This window comes from Zonotrichia leucophrys, chromosome 28 (assembly GCF_028769735.1).
Source record: "Zonotrichia leucophrys gambelii isolate GWCS_2022_RI chromosome 28, RI_Zleu_2.0, whole genome shotgun sequence".
NCBI classification, from domain to species: domain Eukaryota; kingdom Metazoa; phylum Chordata; class Aves; order Passeriformes; family Passerellidae; genus Zonotrichia; species Zonotrichia leucophrys.
Genome location: NC_088197.1, coordinates 158,651 through 174,039, shown reverse-complemented (window position 1 = coordinate 174,039; position 15,389 = coordinate 158,651). Strand labels below are relative to the sequence as shown.

At 44.6% G+C, this 15,389-nt stretch overlaps 1 protein-coding gene across 2 annotated transcripts in view; it reads left to right on the top strand.

Annotated features, from left to right (window-relative positions):
- The first annotated feature begins 1,131 nt into the window (after nucleotides 1-1,131).
- RANBP3 (RAN binding protein 3) overlaps nucleotides 1,132-15,389 on the top strand; it is a 52,363-nt gene continuing 38,105 nt past the window's right edge. For both annotated transcript variants that reach the window (XM_064734113.1, XM_064734112.1), the window contains exon 1: nucleotides 1,132-1,211. In XM_064734113.1, the coding sequence (XP_064590183.1) occupies nucleotides 1,190-1,211 (22 nt within the window). In that variant the 5' untranslated portion in view covers nucleotides 1,132-1,189. The remainder of the gene's footprint in view (nucleotides 1,212-15,389) is intronic.

The following is a 15,389-nucleotide window of genomic DNA, read 5'->3' as shown; positions in this document are numbered from 1 at the left end:
CAGAGGAGGCCACAGAGATGCTCCAAGGGCTGGAGCCCTCTGCTCTGGGAACAGGCAGGGAGAGCTGGGGGTATTTAGCCTGAAAAAGAGAAGGCTGAGGAGAGAACTTAGAGCCTGGTCCAGTAACTTCAGTGGCTTCAAGAAAGCTGGAGAGACTTTGGACAGAAATCTAGAATGACAGGACAACGGGGAATGGCTTCCCTTTGCAAGAGGGCAGGGTTAGGTGGGATATTGCCAAGAAATTCTTGGCTGGTAGACCAGAGAAGCCCTGGCACAGCCTGCCCAGAGATGTGGTTGACCCATCCCTGGGTGTTCAAGGTCAGGTTGGATGTGGTGTGGAGCTACCTGGTCTAGAGAAAGGTGTCCCTGTCTATGGAAATGAGGGGAATGAGATGGACTTTAAGGTTCCTTGGAAGCCAAATCCTTCTGTGATTACTCTGGTGGGGTTTTTTTGTTTGTTTGTTTTGTTTTTATTTCGTGCCATTCATTTATTTGTAAGAAGTTTTGTCCATTTTGCTGTTATATTCCTGATGGGCAATTCTCCTAGCAGGTAAACCAGATGGTTTCATTTCATGGTACTTACAAAAGGAATCAGGAGCCTGGCCCTTGGATTCTGCCTTACGCTAGTGTGATAGCTTGTGAGGGATGTAGTCAAATGAAGGGCACTGTGCATGCTGCTGTTAAATGAACCTAGAAGCAATCACTAGGGGTAAGATGAAAATCATTAATTGCTCAATTCCTACGCCCTGTGCCAGCTGCTGTTGAGCGCAGGACGTGGCACCAGGAGCAGCTCATGGCCTGCCCGCCTGGGCTCCGCAGCTGCGGGAAGTGCAGACGGCAAGGCCGCGCACGGGACGGAGACGAGCGAGCAACTGGCCACTCTCCGACCGCCGCGGTACATACGGTGCGCGGGCAGCAGGGAGCGATCGGGCCAACGGGGGCCCCATAACGAGTCGGCCCGCGGGGACGCTGCCCAGACCGGCTGCCCGGAGCTGCAGAACCGACTGGGAACCGACTGAGAACCAACAGGGCACCGGGCAGCACCCCCGCCTCAGATAGGGACGGCTCCGCGCACGCGCAGCGCCCTCCCGTAGCGGCCGTAAATCGGAGCGTGCGCGCCGCGCGGGGCCCGCGGTAAGCGGTGTCGTCCGGCCGCGCGATGCATTGTGGGCGCGGCTGAGGAAGTAAAATGGCGGACCTGGCGAACGAAGGTAGGCGGGAGTTGCAGGCGTTGCTACTCTGGCCCACAGCGGCTCTGCGCCGTCGTGAGCCTGGTCTAGTCTGGCTCGGCCTGGCCCTGCGATCCACGTTCAGGGGCCAGTTCGGGAGCGCCACCTCCCCGCGGCCGTCCTGGTCCTAGTGGGGCGAGCGGCCGGACAAAGGGAGCGCCTTGGTCGGGCCACCGCGCTGTCCGCGAGGCGCGGGCGGACGAAGCCAGGCTGGGGCCTTCGTCCTTAGGTGCCTCCCGCGGGTTGGTGGCTCTGGGTTCGCGATGCGGCGATTCCTGGGGCCGGTGCTCCCTGGAGGCGGACAGTGGGCCCGGCGTTGGACATGGCCCCTGGAGCGCGGTAGCGAGCGCTGTGTCTTGGCCCCGGCTCTGAGCCGCTTTGTGCCCCGCCTTGTCCACTTGCCTTTTGAAGTTATTGTCCACTGCTTTGGTATTACTGTAAATTTTTCCTTTGGTTACACTCATGTTAGTACTTTGTTTAGTTCAAGGATTGATTGAAGGCCTATGTAAAACAAGGCAGGGTGTCATAGTAGATGCATTGTATTTTTTGGAGCTGAAAACATCAGAGGTGGGCTAGTAAAGTGGCTTCCATTTTTTCTGAAGAGCATTAGAAGAACCTGGGCTGCAATACTGCAGTATTTGGGTATACTGCCCCAAGGTGCGTAGAGTGGTGTTTTAAGTGGCAGTGGGTATCTATATTTTGCCTTTAGGAATGACATATGTCTCTCAGTGTTTTGGCAAAAGCCAGTTTGCCCAGCTGTCCCTGTTGTGTCTCATCATTCCTCTCAGCTAATGGAACTGGAAAAGAAATGCCCAGCAGGAGGTGAATGAAAATGTATGCGAGGCCCCTTCTTTCAGGACTGTTTCTTACTTTGGAACTCAGTGTTAATTATTGTTCTGATACTAGTGTTAAACAACAGGAAGCAAATAAATGTTGTAGGTGCAGCCTTTGAAGATGAAGCATACAAACAGCTAAAAATACAATTACACTTAAGTTAACAAATCCTGTGATGTGGCATGGCTTGGCCTGTTGGCTTCCAAACTCAAGGTGAGTTGTCAGTGCCTGAGGAGGCATGATAAGTGGTCTCAAGAATAGTAGTAGCCAAATCTGTAATGACTATTTGTGAGAAACTTAACATCAGTACTTAATTTGTATACTGCCATTATAATGACCTTATAATAAATTTTAATGGGTTCTTTTGTTCTCTTAAAATGAGAAGCTTGGCAGTAGCTATCTTAAGTCATGCAATTCCCTCACTTTACCTCCCCTTTCTGCTGGGGAACATTAAGCTCAACAGTTTACCAATATTTATTACATCTTTTGATGATGACTTGCCGTCTGTTTCTATCTCTACTTCTCTTTTCCTGCAGGGTCTTGTAGACTGTCTAGGATGGCAAGGGGGAGTTTGATCCCATCCTTGTGCTCCTTTCCTGCCTCCAGAGACTTGTCTCACCTGTAAACCTCTTTAGTTTATACTCGCCTGTCTTTTCAGAGTTGTCATCTGTTGCTGTCATTCAATTGTCATTCAATTTCTTCTTGCAATAAGAATGTGATACAGTCTTTCCTCAGATGAAGTAAGATAAGCTTACTTTGGAACTGTTGTCTCCTCATTCTAATATCATTGACTGTTGCTAGTTTTGTTCCTTTCAGTGCCATTTTTGAGGTGTGTGTTCTTTGCATAACAGTGGAAGTACATGCACTTCCTGGAATTCGCATCTTTCTGCTGAAACTCGGAGAATTCTGTAGTCTTTCTACTTGGCTTATTTGCAGTCTCTGTCATGGCAAGGATCTTCTCAGGTGACTGTTTTATCCTCATTCTTCAACACATCAGTTAGTTTTATTTTTCCATTGTTTAGGTGAATGCTTTACTTTCTTGTGCTCAGGTATTTTAATCTAAATGTATGTAGTAAGTATTTTGGTACCGATAATGTTCATGTTCACAAAAAAGTGTGATTACAGCGAAGTTCTTAATGTTCCTGAATCTTGATTATCTGTACAACAGTGCTGTCTCAGTCATACTTTGTTCTTAGGTGTGAACTAATTGTTCTTTGACACATAGTCGACACAAGTACCTAGAATGAGGTTTCAGTCATTCTTGCAGACTGTTTTTGTTTGGTGTGTTTAAATAGTCCAGTGGACAGACAGCTTTTACTGTCTGTTCATGCAAGTGAAACTCAAGATTTTTACCTGTTTGATTACTGCAACAAACCTTTTCCTGGCCTTGAAAAGTGCTGAGATTTGTGTGGCTTATGTCCTCTCATCTTACTAATATAAAGCTCTTCTAACCTGTAACTTTTACCATGACACCCATCTTTAAATTAATTGATTGATGCTTCTGATTCCAACAGTATATTAGGTACCTTTACCTTCTAGGTTCTGATATCTCTCTTAAAGTATTGAATGTCTTAAATCACTGCTGAACTGTCAGTACTGCCTCCAAGTAATCATTCTACCAATGTCCTTTGTAACTTCGAACTATTTTAATGGATGATCTTTCTGATGTGTTTTTTCAAAGCTACAAGCATTCTCTCTAATAATTACTTCATTTTTTGTCATTCTTATTGTTCCTCAAATAGTTTTCATCCACTTGTCTTTGCTTTGTTTCTAGTGAGTTGATGAAACTGCTCCCCTGCCTCTTTATATTGAAGTGATGACCAACTGTATCTTGACAAGACAAGGTTATTGTTTAAGGGGGTCCTCTACTGCACAGAAGGGAGCTGAAAGATGACATAGTCCTAGTGACACTTTCTGAAGAAGTTTATACTGTGAAGTTTCCTAGGAGCAGATCCTGGTCTTGGCATTGCCTGTCATGGTGGGAGATGAGTTGATAAATGTGGAGCTAATGAAGAGGAGGAGAGAGTAGCTTCTCTGTAGCTGTGTGAAGTTTGATTGACTTTGCTGCAAAGATTTAGTGACATGGTAATAAAGGTTTTGGGGACTGTCATTGTGAGGGTGATAATTGAAAAGCAGAGGTTTAGTCTGGTAAGCACAATTGTTATTGGTACTATTGTATTAAGTAGTTACTGAATGTTCTTAGAAACTTTCTTTGGAGTCTTTGGTACTTCACTGCCACATGTGTGAAGTGTCAGTTTTAAGACAATCCAGCTAGAATACCAAAGAGAACTAGCACCTTCCTGTTGGTCCTATATATTTATGGGAACTGGAATGCTTTTCTCATTAACTTGTGGCTAAAACATAACTAGTAATTTGCTTGTCTATAACTTACTGCTGAAGCTGCATTTTTAAGACAACAGACTTCCCTTGTGTGGGGAATGAATTACTTAATCTTCTCAGTGGCTGAAAGGTGATACAGATTTTTCTCAGGGCTAAAATTTGATGGATGTGTTAGCATTTTCCTTTCAGGAGGTATCTGCAACTTACTTGGCTTTATGAAATTGCTGAGTATACAGTTCAAAATCATAACATGTTTACTGTATGTAACTGCCTTTAATTAATTAGAGGCTAGAGAGCAGTGGTGCAGGAAGGGACCTGGGGGTTCTGGCTGATGGCAGGTTGGATCTGAGTCAGCAGTGCCCTGGAGCCAGGAGGGCCAACTGTGTCCTTAGGGGCATCAGGCCAGCTGGGTGAGGGAGGGGATTGTGTCTCTGCTCTGCACTGGAGCAGCCTCACCTTGAGTTCTGGGGGCAGTTTTGGGCACCACAGTATAAAAAAGACATTGAGCTAGTAGAGGAGTGTCCAGAGAAGGGCCACAAGGATGGGGAAGGATCTAGAGGGGAAGGTGTATGAGGAGCTGCTGAGGGCACTCTGTTTGTTCAGCCTGGAGGAGACTGAGGGGAGACCTCAATGCAGTCTTCAGCCTCCTCATGAGAGGCAGGTACCAGTCTGTACACTCTCATGACCAATGAGAGAGCCTGAGGAAGCGGCATGGAGCTGAGTCAGGGGAGGTTTAGCTTGGATACCAGGAAAAGGTTTTCCACCCAGAGGGAGGTTGAACATATAAGACTTCTCAGGGCAGTGGTCACAGCACCAAGCCGGGGTTCAAGAAGTGTTTGGACAATGCTCTGTCATATGGTGGCCTTTTTGGGGTGCCCTGTTGTCCCGGTTTAGGGCAAATTTGGGAGAAAACCGCCAAAGGGGTTCCTCTAGAAAGCAGATTCAAGCGGCCCCTCCCCCAACTGGTTTATGAAAGTATTTCCTTGGAGGAGAGTAGAAAAAACCCTGCTTATTTAACAGGCAAAGCATTCACCAGCACAAAAAATGAGCAATATTAAACAATAAAACCTCTTGCCACTCTGAAGTGATGACAAACTCAGAAAGACCCCTTCGTGGGCTGTGGCTTGGCTCACTCAGTCTCCTATCATTCCTCTGGTGATGGAAATGCTGTGGCCCAGGCCCTGGCAGGCCACAGGTGTGAGCTGCTGGTGCTCTTCTGGGTGTTCAGTCCAGAGCAGGTTTAAACAATTCCAGGAAAAAGAAAAACCACAGTCCGGTGAATTTGCCTCAGCAAGCTAAAAACTGACTAAAAGCAAAGGAAAGCTCTGTCCGTGCTGCAGAAAACACAGTCCAGGAGAAGGATGTAGGGGAGGAAGAGCAATTTCTGACAACAAACTCTGTGCTTCTTCTCTCCCCCGCTTTGCTCTTGGAACCAGTGTTAATGGTGCAGAATTTATTTCTGGGCTAAACAGACTAATAGGGATACAAGCATCATAAAGTCACCTCTGGACATTTCACCCCTTATCCCCATATCGTCAGCTTACTACCAAAGCTAATCTATATTCTAACTCAATACGTAATTTATATACACAGTATACAGCTATATACAATGACAGTGACATTCAGCAGACTGTGATATTTACTCCTAGTTCTAACCCAACAGTCAGATTTCCCTGAGGTACGTCTCGTGTTGTTCCATATTTTTGCGTTATCTACCGTGTGTAACCTGGTCCCTGAGCAAAGACAATCCCACAAATGGGTTTCTCTGTACTCAAGGCAGAATTCATCCAAACTGTCTTTCCTAATAAACCTCTGACATGTGCCACTGCGACTTTGTCTACTGTATGCAAGAGCAGAGGTTCAGATTGGATAGGGCCTGCTTGGTTAATGAAGCCTCAGGTGTTAACTAACCAGGTAGCTTTTGCTGGATGCTGCTCCCAGTTTTTGAAAGATCCCACACCCAATGCTTTCAAGGTGGTTCTTAAAAGTCCATTGTACTTCTCCACTTTGCCTGCAGCTGGTGCATGGTAGGGGATATGGTACACCCACTCAATGCCATGTTCCCTAGCCCAGGTGTTGATAAGGCTGTTCTTGAAATGAGTCCCATTGTCTGACTCGATCCTCTCAGGGGTACCATGCCTCCACAGAACTTGCTTTTCCAGGCCCAGGATGGTGTTCTGGGCTGTAGCATGAGACACAGGGTGGGTTTCCAACCATCCAGTGGTGGCTCCTACCATTGCGAGCACCTAGTGCTTGCCCTGGCGTGTCTGGGGCAGTGTGATGTAGTCAATCCTCCAGGCCTCCCCATACTTGTACTTGGACCATCACCCACCATACCAGGGGCTTCACGCCCTTGGCCTGCTTGATGGCAGCACACGTCTCACAGTTGTGGATAACCTGAGAAATACTGTCCATAGTTAGATCCACCCCTTGGTCTCATGCCCACTTATAGGTGGCATCTTTGCCCTGATGACTTGAAGCATCATGAGCCCATTGAGCTAGGAATAACTCCCCCTTGTGCTGCCAATCTAAGTCTGTCTTTAACACCTCTATCTTTGCAGCCTGGTCTATGTGCTGATTGTTTTGGTGCTCCTCATTAGCTCGACTCTTGGGGATATGGGATATGACTGATTTTCACAGTTAGTTTCTCTGTCCTGGTAGCAATGTCTTTCCACTCTTCACCCACCCAAATTGGTTTTCACTTATGCTGCCAATTAGCCTTTTTCCACCTTTCCAGCCAAACCCACAGAGCATTGGTTGCCATCCAGTGTGGAGCTAGAGCTTTGGCCACTTCTCAACTTTCAGCAATGTCCAGGGCCAGTTGAACAGCTTTGAGTTCAGCAAGTTGACTTGATCCACTTCTCCTTCAGTAGCTTCTGCAGGCTGTATTGGGCTCTATCCTCTGCTTTCTGCTTTTGTTTCATCCCTACAATGCAACAAGAACCATCAGTAAAAAGAACGTAACGCGTTCCTTCTACTGGCAATTGGTTGTATGGTGGAGCTTCTTCAGCACATGAAACTTGCTCTTGTTCTTCTTTGTCAGTGACACCAAAGTTTTCACCTTCAGGCCAATTTGTAATTATCTCCAAAATCACAGGGCTATTCAGTTTTCCAGTATGGGTGTGCTGTGTGATGAGAGCAATTCACTTGCTCCGTGTGACATGGTGGGTAGAGGGAACCTTTGCTGTGAACACCCAACCCAACACTGCTAGTCAGGATGCCAGGAGGAGTTGTGCTTCAGTGCCAGTCACCTCTGAGGCAGCCTGGACTCCTTCATAGGCTGCTAAAATTTCTTTCTCTGTTGGCTTCAGACCCTCTGTAGCTTCGACTCCAAAATCCTAGTGATTGACCTCGAGTCTCACCAGGCATCTTCTGCCAAAGGCTCCAGGACAGACCATGGCCCCTGGCTGCAGAGTAGTGCATGTTCTTCACCTCTCTGGAGCTGTCCTGACTGGGCTGAGGGCTACCGCATGAGCAATCTCCTGTTTGATCTTGGCAAAGGCTTGTTGCTGCTCAGGGCCCCACTGGAATTGGTTGACCAGGTAGAGAGGGTCACAATCTGGCTGTACTCAGTAATGTGCATTCTCCAAAAACCTATGGCGCCTGGGAAAGCTTGTGTTTCCTTCTTGCTGCTTGTTGGAGATATCGCAGTGATCTTGTTGATGATCTCAGTGGGAATCTGACATCATCCATCTTGCCACTTTACCCCCAGGAACTGGATCACTTGAGCAGGTTCCTTGACTTTGCTCTTCTTGATGGTAAAACCAGCTTTCAGGAGAATCTGGATGATTTTCTCTCCTTTCTCAAGCATTTCTGCCGCTGTGTTCATCCACACAATGATATCATTGATGTACTGCAGCAGTTCTGGAGCCTCACTCTTTTTCCAGTGTTCAGTCGCCCCAGGACATCTTTGCAGGGCCAGGAGTTGGACTCAGTGTTCCTAATGAGTCCCTTGCAACTCAGCATATTTTATGATTTTATGAAAACACAGAAGGTGAGCAAACTGAAGTAGTTCCTTTTAGACTCTTCAGTATAATTTCTTTACCGGACTTGTAGGGTGCTGACATTGCTTCTGTGCTCTTTTGGTGTTGGGGGTTGCCCTGATTGTTTATGCTACTTGTCTTATGGCAGCTTTTGGACAGAGGAAGATCTGCTGTTCCTTTGAGCGAAAATGTGTCATTCACCACTGACTGTCTGCAGACTTTAGAAACAAGATTTTTTTTCCCTATGGTGACTTCAGATGGATTAGTGGGTACGAAGTTAGGCTGAGTGACATGCCCAAATAATTCACACCCAGACACCATAAAGAGCTATTTAATTGACAAGACAGGGCTATCTAAATGCTTTAATACTTCTTGTGAACACTTTTTTGAATTCTTTATATATATTTTATCTACATTACAAAATAGTTGCCCTCCCTCATGGCTTTTCCCTCTGATATGAAAATAAGCTACTTTTTTTGTTTTCTGACTTGTAACATTTGCAAAAGTATCTCTTTTCACCATGTCAGTTCTATTCGCATGACATCACTTGTGAAGATTGGCCATAAATTATCCAGTTGTGTTTCTTGTTTCTGTCATAGCTGATTTTGCTTGTGGAAGTCTTTCTGCAGATAAGCTCTTAGTGGCAGCTTGCTCTTTTGTTGTTGGCTGTTGGAAGAGAATCTTGTGTTATCAACACCTTTTGAATTTTTTTAATGCTGCAAGTCATCTATATCTCTTCATATGTTACATTTAGCATGATTATTCTGCTCTTTGTAATGTAAATGGTGAAAAAAATTCCCCAGAACATTTTTTGTGGCCTGTAATGTTCCAATAAGCATAATTAAACCTAAGTTTGAACTTTTATTTTCTTGACTTTTAGATAAGTGTTTCACAAGTGACAAATTACCACTATGACTATTTTAAGTCAGGTAACAGTCTAATTGCTGTTCTTTTTAACTCTTGTTCGTGATTCACAGGTACACTTTTTCTCTCAGGTGATATATTACAAAGAGTTACAGTTGGAGTAGCTGTTCCCAACTTGTACGCTTCTGGTGTCGAAGAGTGCTTCTTGAAATTGAAGCATGGGCTTGCTTGCCAAGAATTTGCTTTGTAGATTTTTTTTTTCCCCTGCCTCATGTAGTTTTCCATGTCATCAGGCACTATTCCATTTCTAAATGTAATTTGGAGTAAATTTAAAAAGAAAAAGCATTTGAAACATTGTAATTCTTAGCTTTAAAAATAAATTCTTGTCTTAATAACGTGGCTACAGCAGATCTGGTGAGGTCTGGAAAGTTGTTTTCATGCCATGGTTCCCTCTAAAATTTAAAGATTAACCCTGAATTGTCAAGACATTTGGTGATCTGGGTTGCATATCTTGTGAGGAGACTGGGCATGTTCAGCCTAGAGGAAAGAAGTCTTCAGAGAGGCACATCTGGAGCTTATCCAGGTCTGTGAGGAAGTTGTTAGAGAGACAGACCCAGGCCCATCAGAGTGGTGTATGTTGAAAGAACAAAGACAAAACGTGAGAGGTGGAATAAGATGTTCAGACTGGAAATAGGGGAAAGGTTGGGTTTTTGTGGTGGTGGTAGGTTTTTTCACCATAGGTACAGTCAAGCAGTAGAGAAGATATTACTGTGGGAGGCTGCTCAGTCTCTGTCCTTGGATGTTAAGACCAGACTGAATAACCTGATTAACCTGGCCTGACATCATAATTGACCTAATTGAAGCAGGAGATTGGACTAGAGACCTCCAACCTGATTTATGCTGTATCCTTATGGTAGAGGCAAAATAGGCTCAGCAGTGAAGAAAATGACTGCTTTTTTGGCCCTTGTCACTGCTGTGCCATGAGATATATACTCTGTGAGCCTGAGAACTCTACAGAGATACACACTCCTGCAGGTGTTTATTTCTGTTTTCATAAGAATCTATAGTTTGGGTTGGAAGAGACCTTTGAAGACATCTACCCCTCCACCCATCCCCATTGTTCGCAGACACCTTCCACTACACCGGATTGCTCCAGACCTCATCCAGTCTGGCCTTGAATGTTGCCAGGGTTGCCATCCACAGGTCCATGAAGCAACCTATGCCAGGGCCTCACCACCATTGTAGGGAAAAAATTTTTCCTTATATCTCATCTAAATTTACCTTCTGTCAGTTTGAAGCCATTCCTCCTTATCCAAAGTCCCTCTACTGTGGAGCCCCTTTAGGTTCTGGACCAGGCTGTAAGGTCTCTCCAGAGAGAGACACCCCCAGCTCTCCCTGCCTGTTCCCAGAGCAGAGGGCTCCAGCCCTTGGAGCATCTCTGTGGCCTCCTCTGGACTTGCTTCAGCAGCTCCACATCCTCCTGTTGCTGTTCCCCAGGGCTGGAAGCAGCTCTGCAGGTGGGGTCTCACCTGAGTTGGGGTAGAGGGCAGAATCCCCTCCTGCCCATGCTGGGCAATGAGGCCAGCACAGGGTGGGTTTCTGTGTGCCAATGCCTGTGGCTGGGGCATGTTGAGCTTCTTATCCACCTGCACCCACAAGTCCTTCTCCCCAGGCCTTTTCTCAATCCTTTCTCCCCTCAGCCTGTGTTTGTTCTTGGGATTGCCCTGACACGTGCAGGAGTTGCCTTGTAAAAGTTCGTTGGGTTTACATAGTGTCACCTCTCCAGCCTGTCCAGATGGCATTCCTTCCCTCCAGCATATCAGCTGTGCCACGCAACTTGGTGTCATTGGCAGACTTCCTGGGTGCCCTCAATCCCACTGTTCATGTCACCAAAATAGATATTAAGCGGTGCTGGTCCCAGACTTGGTCTCCACTTGGGCATCGAGCTGTTGACTGCAAGTCTGAGTGCAGCCACCAGCAAATTCCTTATCCAGGGAGAGGTCCATCTGTCCAATTTAGAGACAAGGGGTCTCCTTCAGTACAGTGTCAAACGTTTTGCACAAGTCTAGGCAGACTGTCAGTTGTTCTTCCCTTGTCCACCAACACTGTAAGACAATCATAGAACGAAATTTGTCTGGTGTGGTTTGTTTTACGTGAAGCCATGTTGATTCTCAGCAATCACTGCCTTATTTTCCATGTGCCTTAGCAGAGTTAGTTCCCAGGTGGAGGGTCATGGAGTCTGCTCTATGATCTTGCCAGGTGCAGAAGTGAGGCTTCCCAGCCTGTAGTGCCCCAAGCCTGCCTTTTCTTCCTTTTTGTAAATGGGGGTTATGTTTCCCCTTTTCCAGTCACTGGGAACTTCCTCAGATGGCCACAACAACTCAATGAATGGAGAGTGGCTTGGCCACTTCCTCTGACAGTTCCCTTAGGACTCATTGGATGCATTTCGTCAGTTCCCATGGACTTGTGCACCTTCACCTTCCTTAGATGGTCTCAAGCCTGTTTTCCTATAGCATGTGGTCCTTCATTCTGCCAGTCCCTGCTGCTTTCCCCTTTTATATCTTGGTTTGGAGCACTTCTTCTTGGTGAAGACGGAGTCGGAAACATCATTGATTACCTCAATATCCATGGAAACCAGGCCTCCTGTTTCTTCCTGGAGAGGGCCCACGTTTTCCCCAGCCTTTCTCTTATCACCAATGTGCCTACAGAAGCTTCTTGTTGCCCTTGATCCCTTGGATTTTTTTTCAATGAGTCATTTCATGCTGCAGTAAAGGTCTGACACTTTGTGGCTGCTGGAGGTGCATCATGTGAGTGAATGTTTTGTTTAGCTGTGGGAAATATGGTTGACAAGGGGAGTTTGCTACAGCTACTAGTGGTCACATATCTAGGTTAAAAATCTCATAGTAAATAGTATAGATGACTTGAAGATAATATCTCTGCATGAGCTATGGAGTATTTTCTGTTTCTGCATTTTGATTTCCACAGCTTGTGAAGGAAGCTCAGCAGATTTAATAGTACATGCTTTTCTCACAGCACATAGGGCATTTATCAATAGTTAATGACTTGATGGTAAAATATGTTAAAGAAATTTAATTTAGCCTGTGAAATCCAGCTCTTGAGGTTTTTATAATTATTCATGCAGGTTGAAATATCTGCAGAGTGAATAAACTGCAGGAAGGAGTTCTGTGGATTCAGTTGGTTTTCAGTTGTGGATTCAATTTGATTTGACAGCCTAAAACTGTTCAGGTTTGTATAGTTCCAGATCTTGAGATTGGAGAGCTACTATCTCTGATGTCAATTACTGAAGTTTTGCTTTCCTTCTTACATGCTTGGACTTCATCTGAATACCTTTATCAAGACTGGCTTGGTTAGAAAATTGACATTTCTCCAGATCTTTGTTTTGCTGTGTTTCTGTCTGCTTTTCTGAAGAAAAAAACCCCAAGCCTAATCCTCAGTTTTTAAGAACTGTGTGTTCTGACTGCTCATCTCTTGGTGAAGGAGATCTCATGTTCTCTTACATGCATTCTACCTGAAGTTTAAAGGTAGAATTTTTTTCCTTCGTATATATTTCCTTCCTTTCCTTTATTTTCTTTTCAAGTTGCTGACAGTTTAGTGGACCTGGCAGATCTGTTTTATCATAGGTCATCCTTCAGACATCCTGGTATAACAAAATCTTGAGAACATGACCGTCTGGCCCAGATGTTGGCTAGTACAAATAATGGTGGAATTCTTGTTTTGAATCAGCACTTGACTGGAAAAACCAAAGAACTACCTAACATCTGGATTTCCGATCTGCAAAAATAAAAGCTGATATGGGGGTTCTTCAGTTGATGGAAACAACTGATGGTACGTGTAAGTGCTTTTGTATGAAAAACATTAAATGCTAGAGAGCTCTATGTAAATGCATTTGAAAAGATAACTGGAAATAGGAACCAAAATCTGGAGCTGGGCATTTGAATGGGAAATTTGATACTAGAATTTTTTTACAGAAAAAAATTGATGCAGAAAGGGATGATTGAGGGCAGTATTACTTTGCTTTTGATGCCTTCAATGAAAATGTTTACCCAAAATTTAAATAAGGCTTAACAAAATAGGCTGTATTTAATGAAGGTGGTCAGATGAGGCAAACTAGTGATCCCTTCTTGTCTTGGGCTAGAATTAGGGAGATGTGTTCAGCACTGTGGGATTGTTGCAGACTTCAGAAAGGACACAAATGAACAGGTGTTCCCTGTGTCTGTTCCTGAGTAAGCCCTGGTACAGTTGTTAGCTGTGAGTGCCTGTTGTCTCATCGTCGCTCCTGATGCTGTCAGTTGGTCTCGCAGTCAGCAAGAGCAGTAGTGAGATTTTTGGACCTTGAATACTGGATGACTGTGTTCCTTCAGTGGACAAAGACTATCAGATGTTGCACCAGTGTTCCCTTTTTCAGGCTGACTGACAGACCTGGCCATAGTTTGCTTTATTAGATCCTTTTGCTATTCTCATTTGTCATAGCTGGACACAATCTCAAATATTTGGAGGTTTTTCACTCACTTTTGTTCTTTGTTCTTTCATCAAGTTATTTTTTTCCTGTGAGCTTTCTGCTGTTTCTGACATCTGTCTTCTTTTTTCCTGAGTGCTTAGTTTTCAGTCACTGGACTCCATTTTGTATTTTGTGTTACTTTGCATCAATTTCTCTGGCTACTCATTCCATGTTTTGCCAGCTGTCCCAGAGTGCTCTTCTCTGCACTCTGCATTGTTGTTGAATCTGTTTATCTTTGCTCTATCTCATTACTTCAGTTCTTTGTTATGCACTAGAGAGACAAGTAGATTTTGTTCAGTTCTCCTTGGTATTTGTGGAATTTGGTGTAGGAGTCTCTTTTAAGGTGTGCATGACAATCAAGTCCCGAATTCTGGTAGATGTCCCTACTCATTGGTTTGGCAGAGGGCATGCTGCTGTAGCAGTATCACTAGTGAGCACTGAAGTATTGTCTTGGTCTGAAAAGACAGGTGTCTGCTAAAGAAGGCAGGAGCCTCCCCTGAAATGGAAACTGTAAACCCCCTCCCTCCATATTGTTATAATTTTGAAATTAAGGAGCTCTCAGGCAAAGATACGGGAGCAGGAATAACAGTTCTTTATTAGGAAAGAAAATTAAAAAAAAATAGAAGAAAAGAAACAGTACAGTAATACAAAACAACACTGACAGAGTCAGGATACAGCTCGAAACCCTGTGGGTCAGGATGTTGGTAGCAGTCCCATTAAATGGTGGATGCAATTGTCCTGCAGTGAGTGGTGTGGTTCTGTTGGAGCTGTGATCCTGTGTTTTCCTCTGAAGATCCAGTGGTGGTGTAGATGGGCCTGGTTTTCCTCTGGGAATCCGGTGGAAAAGGCTGACTATGGTATTCCAAATTTCTGATTATATCCAGAGAGGAGTGCTTGGCTCCTCCCTCTGGGTGGCACACCTCACAATGGGCTGGTGTGATTTTTATCAGTCATGCAGTGAGACTCAGTGGCCCGTTAACAGAAGATATCTCCACCAGGGAGGATTGGTTGTGGAAAAGATGAAAACTACCCAATTAACAAAAGATAACTGCACCACTTCTAACAAATAGGAATAGAATACACACCAGCATTTCCAACCTAAGACAAGTATACCACATGGTATTAAAAAATAACTGTCACTTTGAAGTCAGGGTTTAAAAGCTTGGCTGTTGTCTCAGTGAAGCCCCCCACAGGCAGTTTATACTGAGGCGCAGGAAATGAAAATGGATCCCTGTCTTGTTTCAACACACTCTGGGTTTTGGGACAGGTATTACATATAAGGGTCTATATTGTTTTCACTTCTGAAATGAATTGTCTGCACAGTGCTCTTATTAATAAGCATTTTTAATATTCAGCATTATTTGCTGGATAGATGAACTTAAAATATAAAGGGAAAAGATATCAGGCAAAATGATGTCATAAGTAACTTAGTTTCTTGATTAATTTTACCTTTTGTAGAACAAATTAAGCCAGTCTTGCTAGATCAGTCTTGTGGTGATCCATCTAAAATATAGAAAGATCCATCTAAAAAATAGAGGCTCTTCTACCCTCTCAATTAAATGCACAGTTCTGGTAATAATTTTCATAATTTTGTGTACGTCAACTAAAGTTTCACTTTTT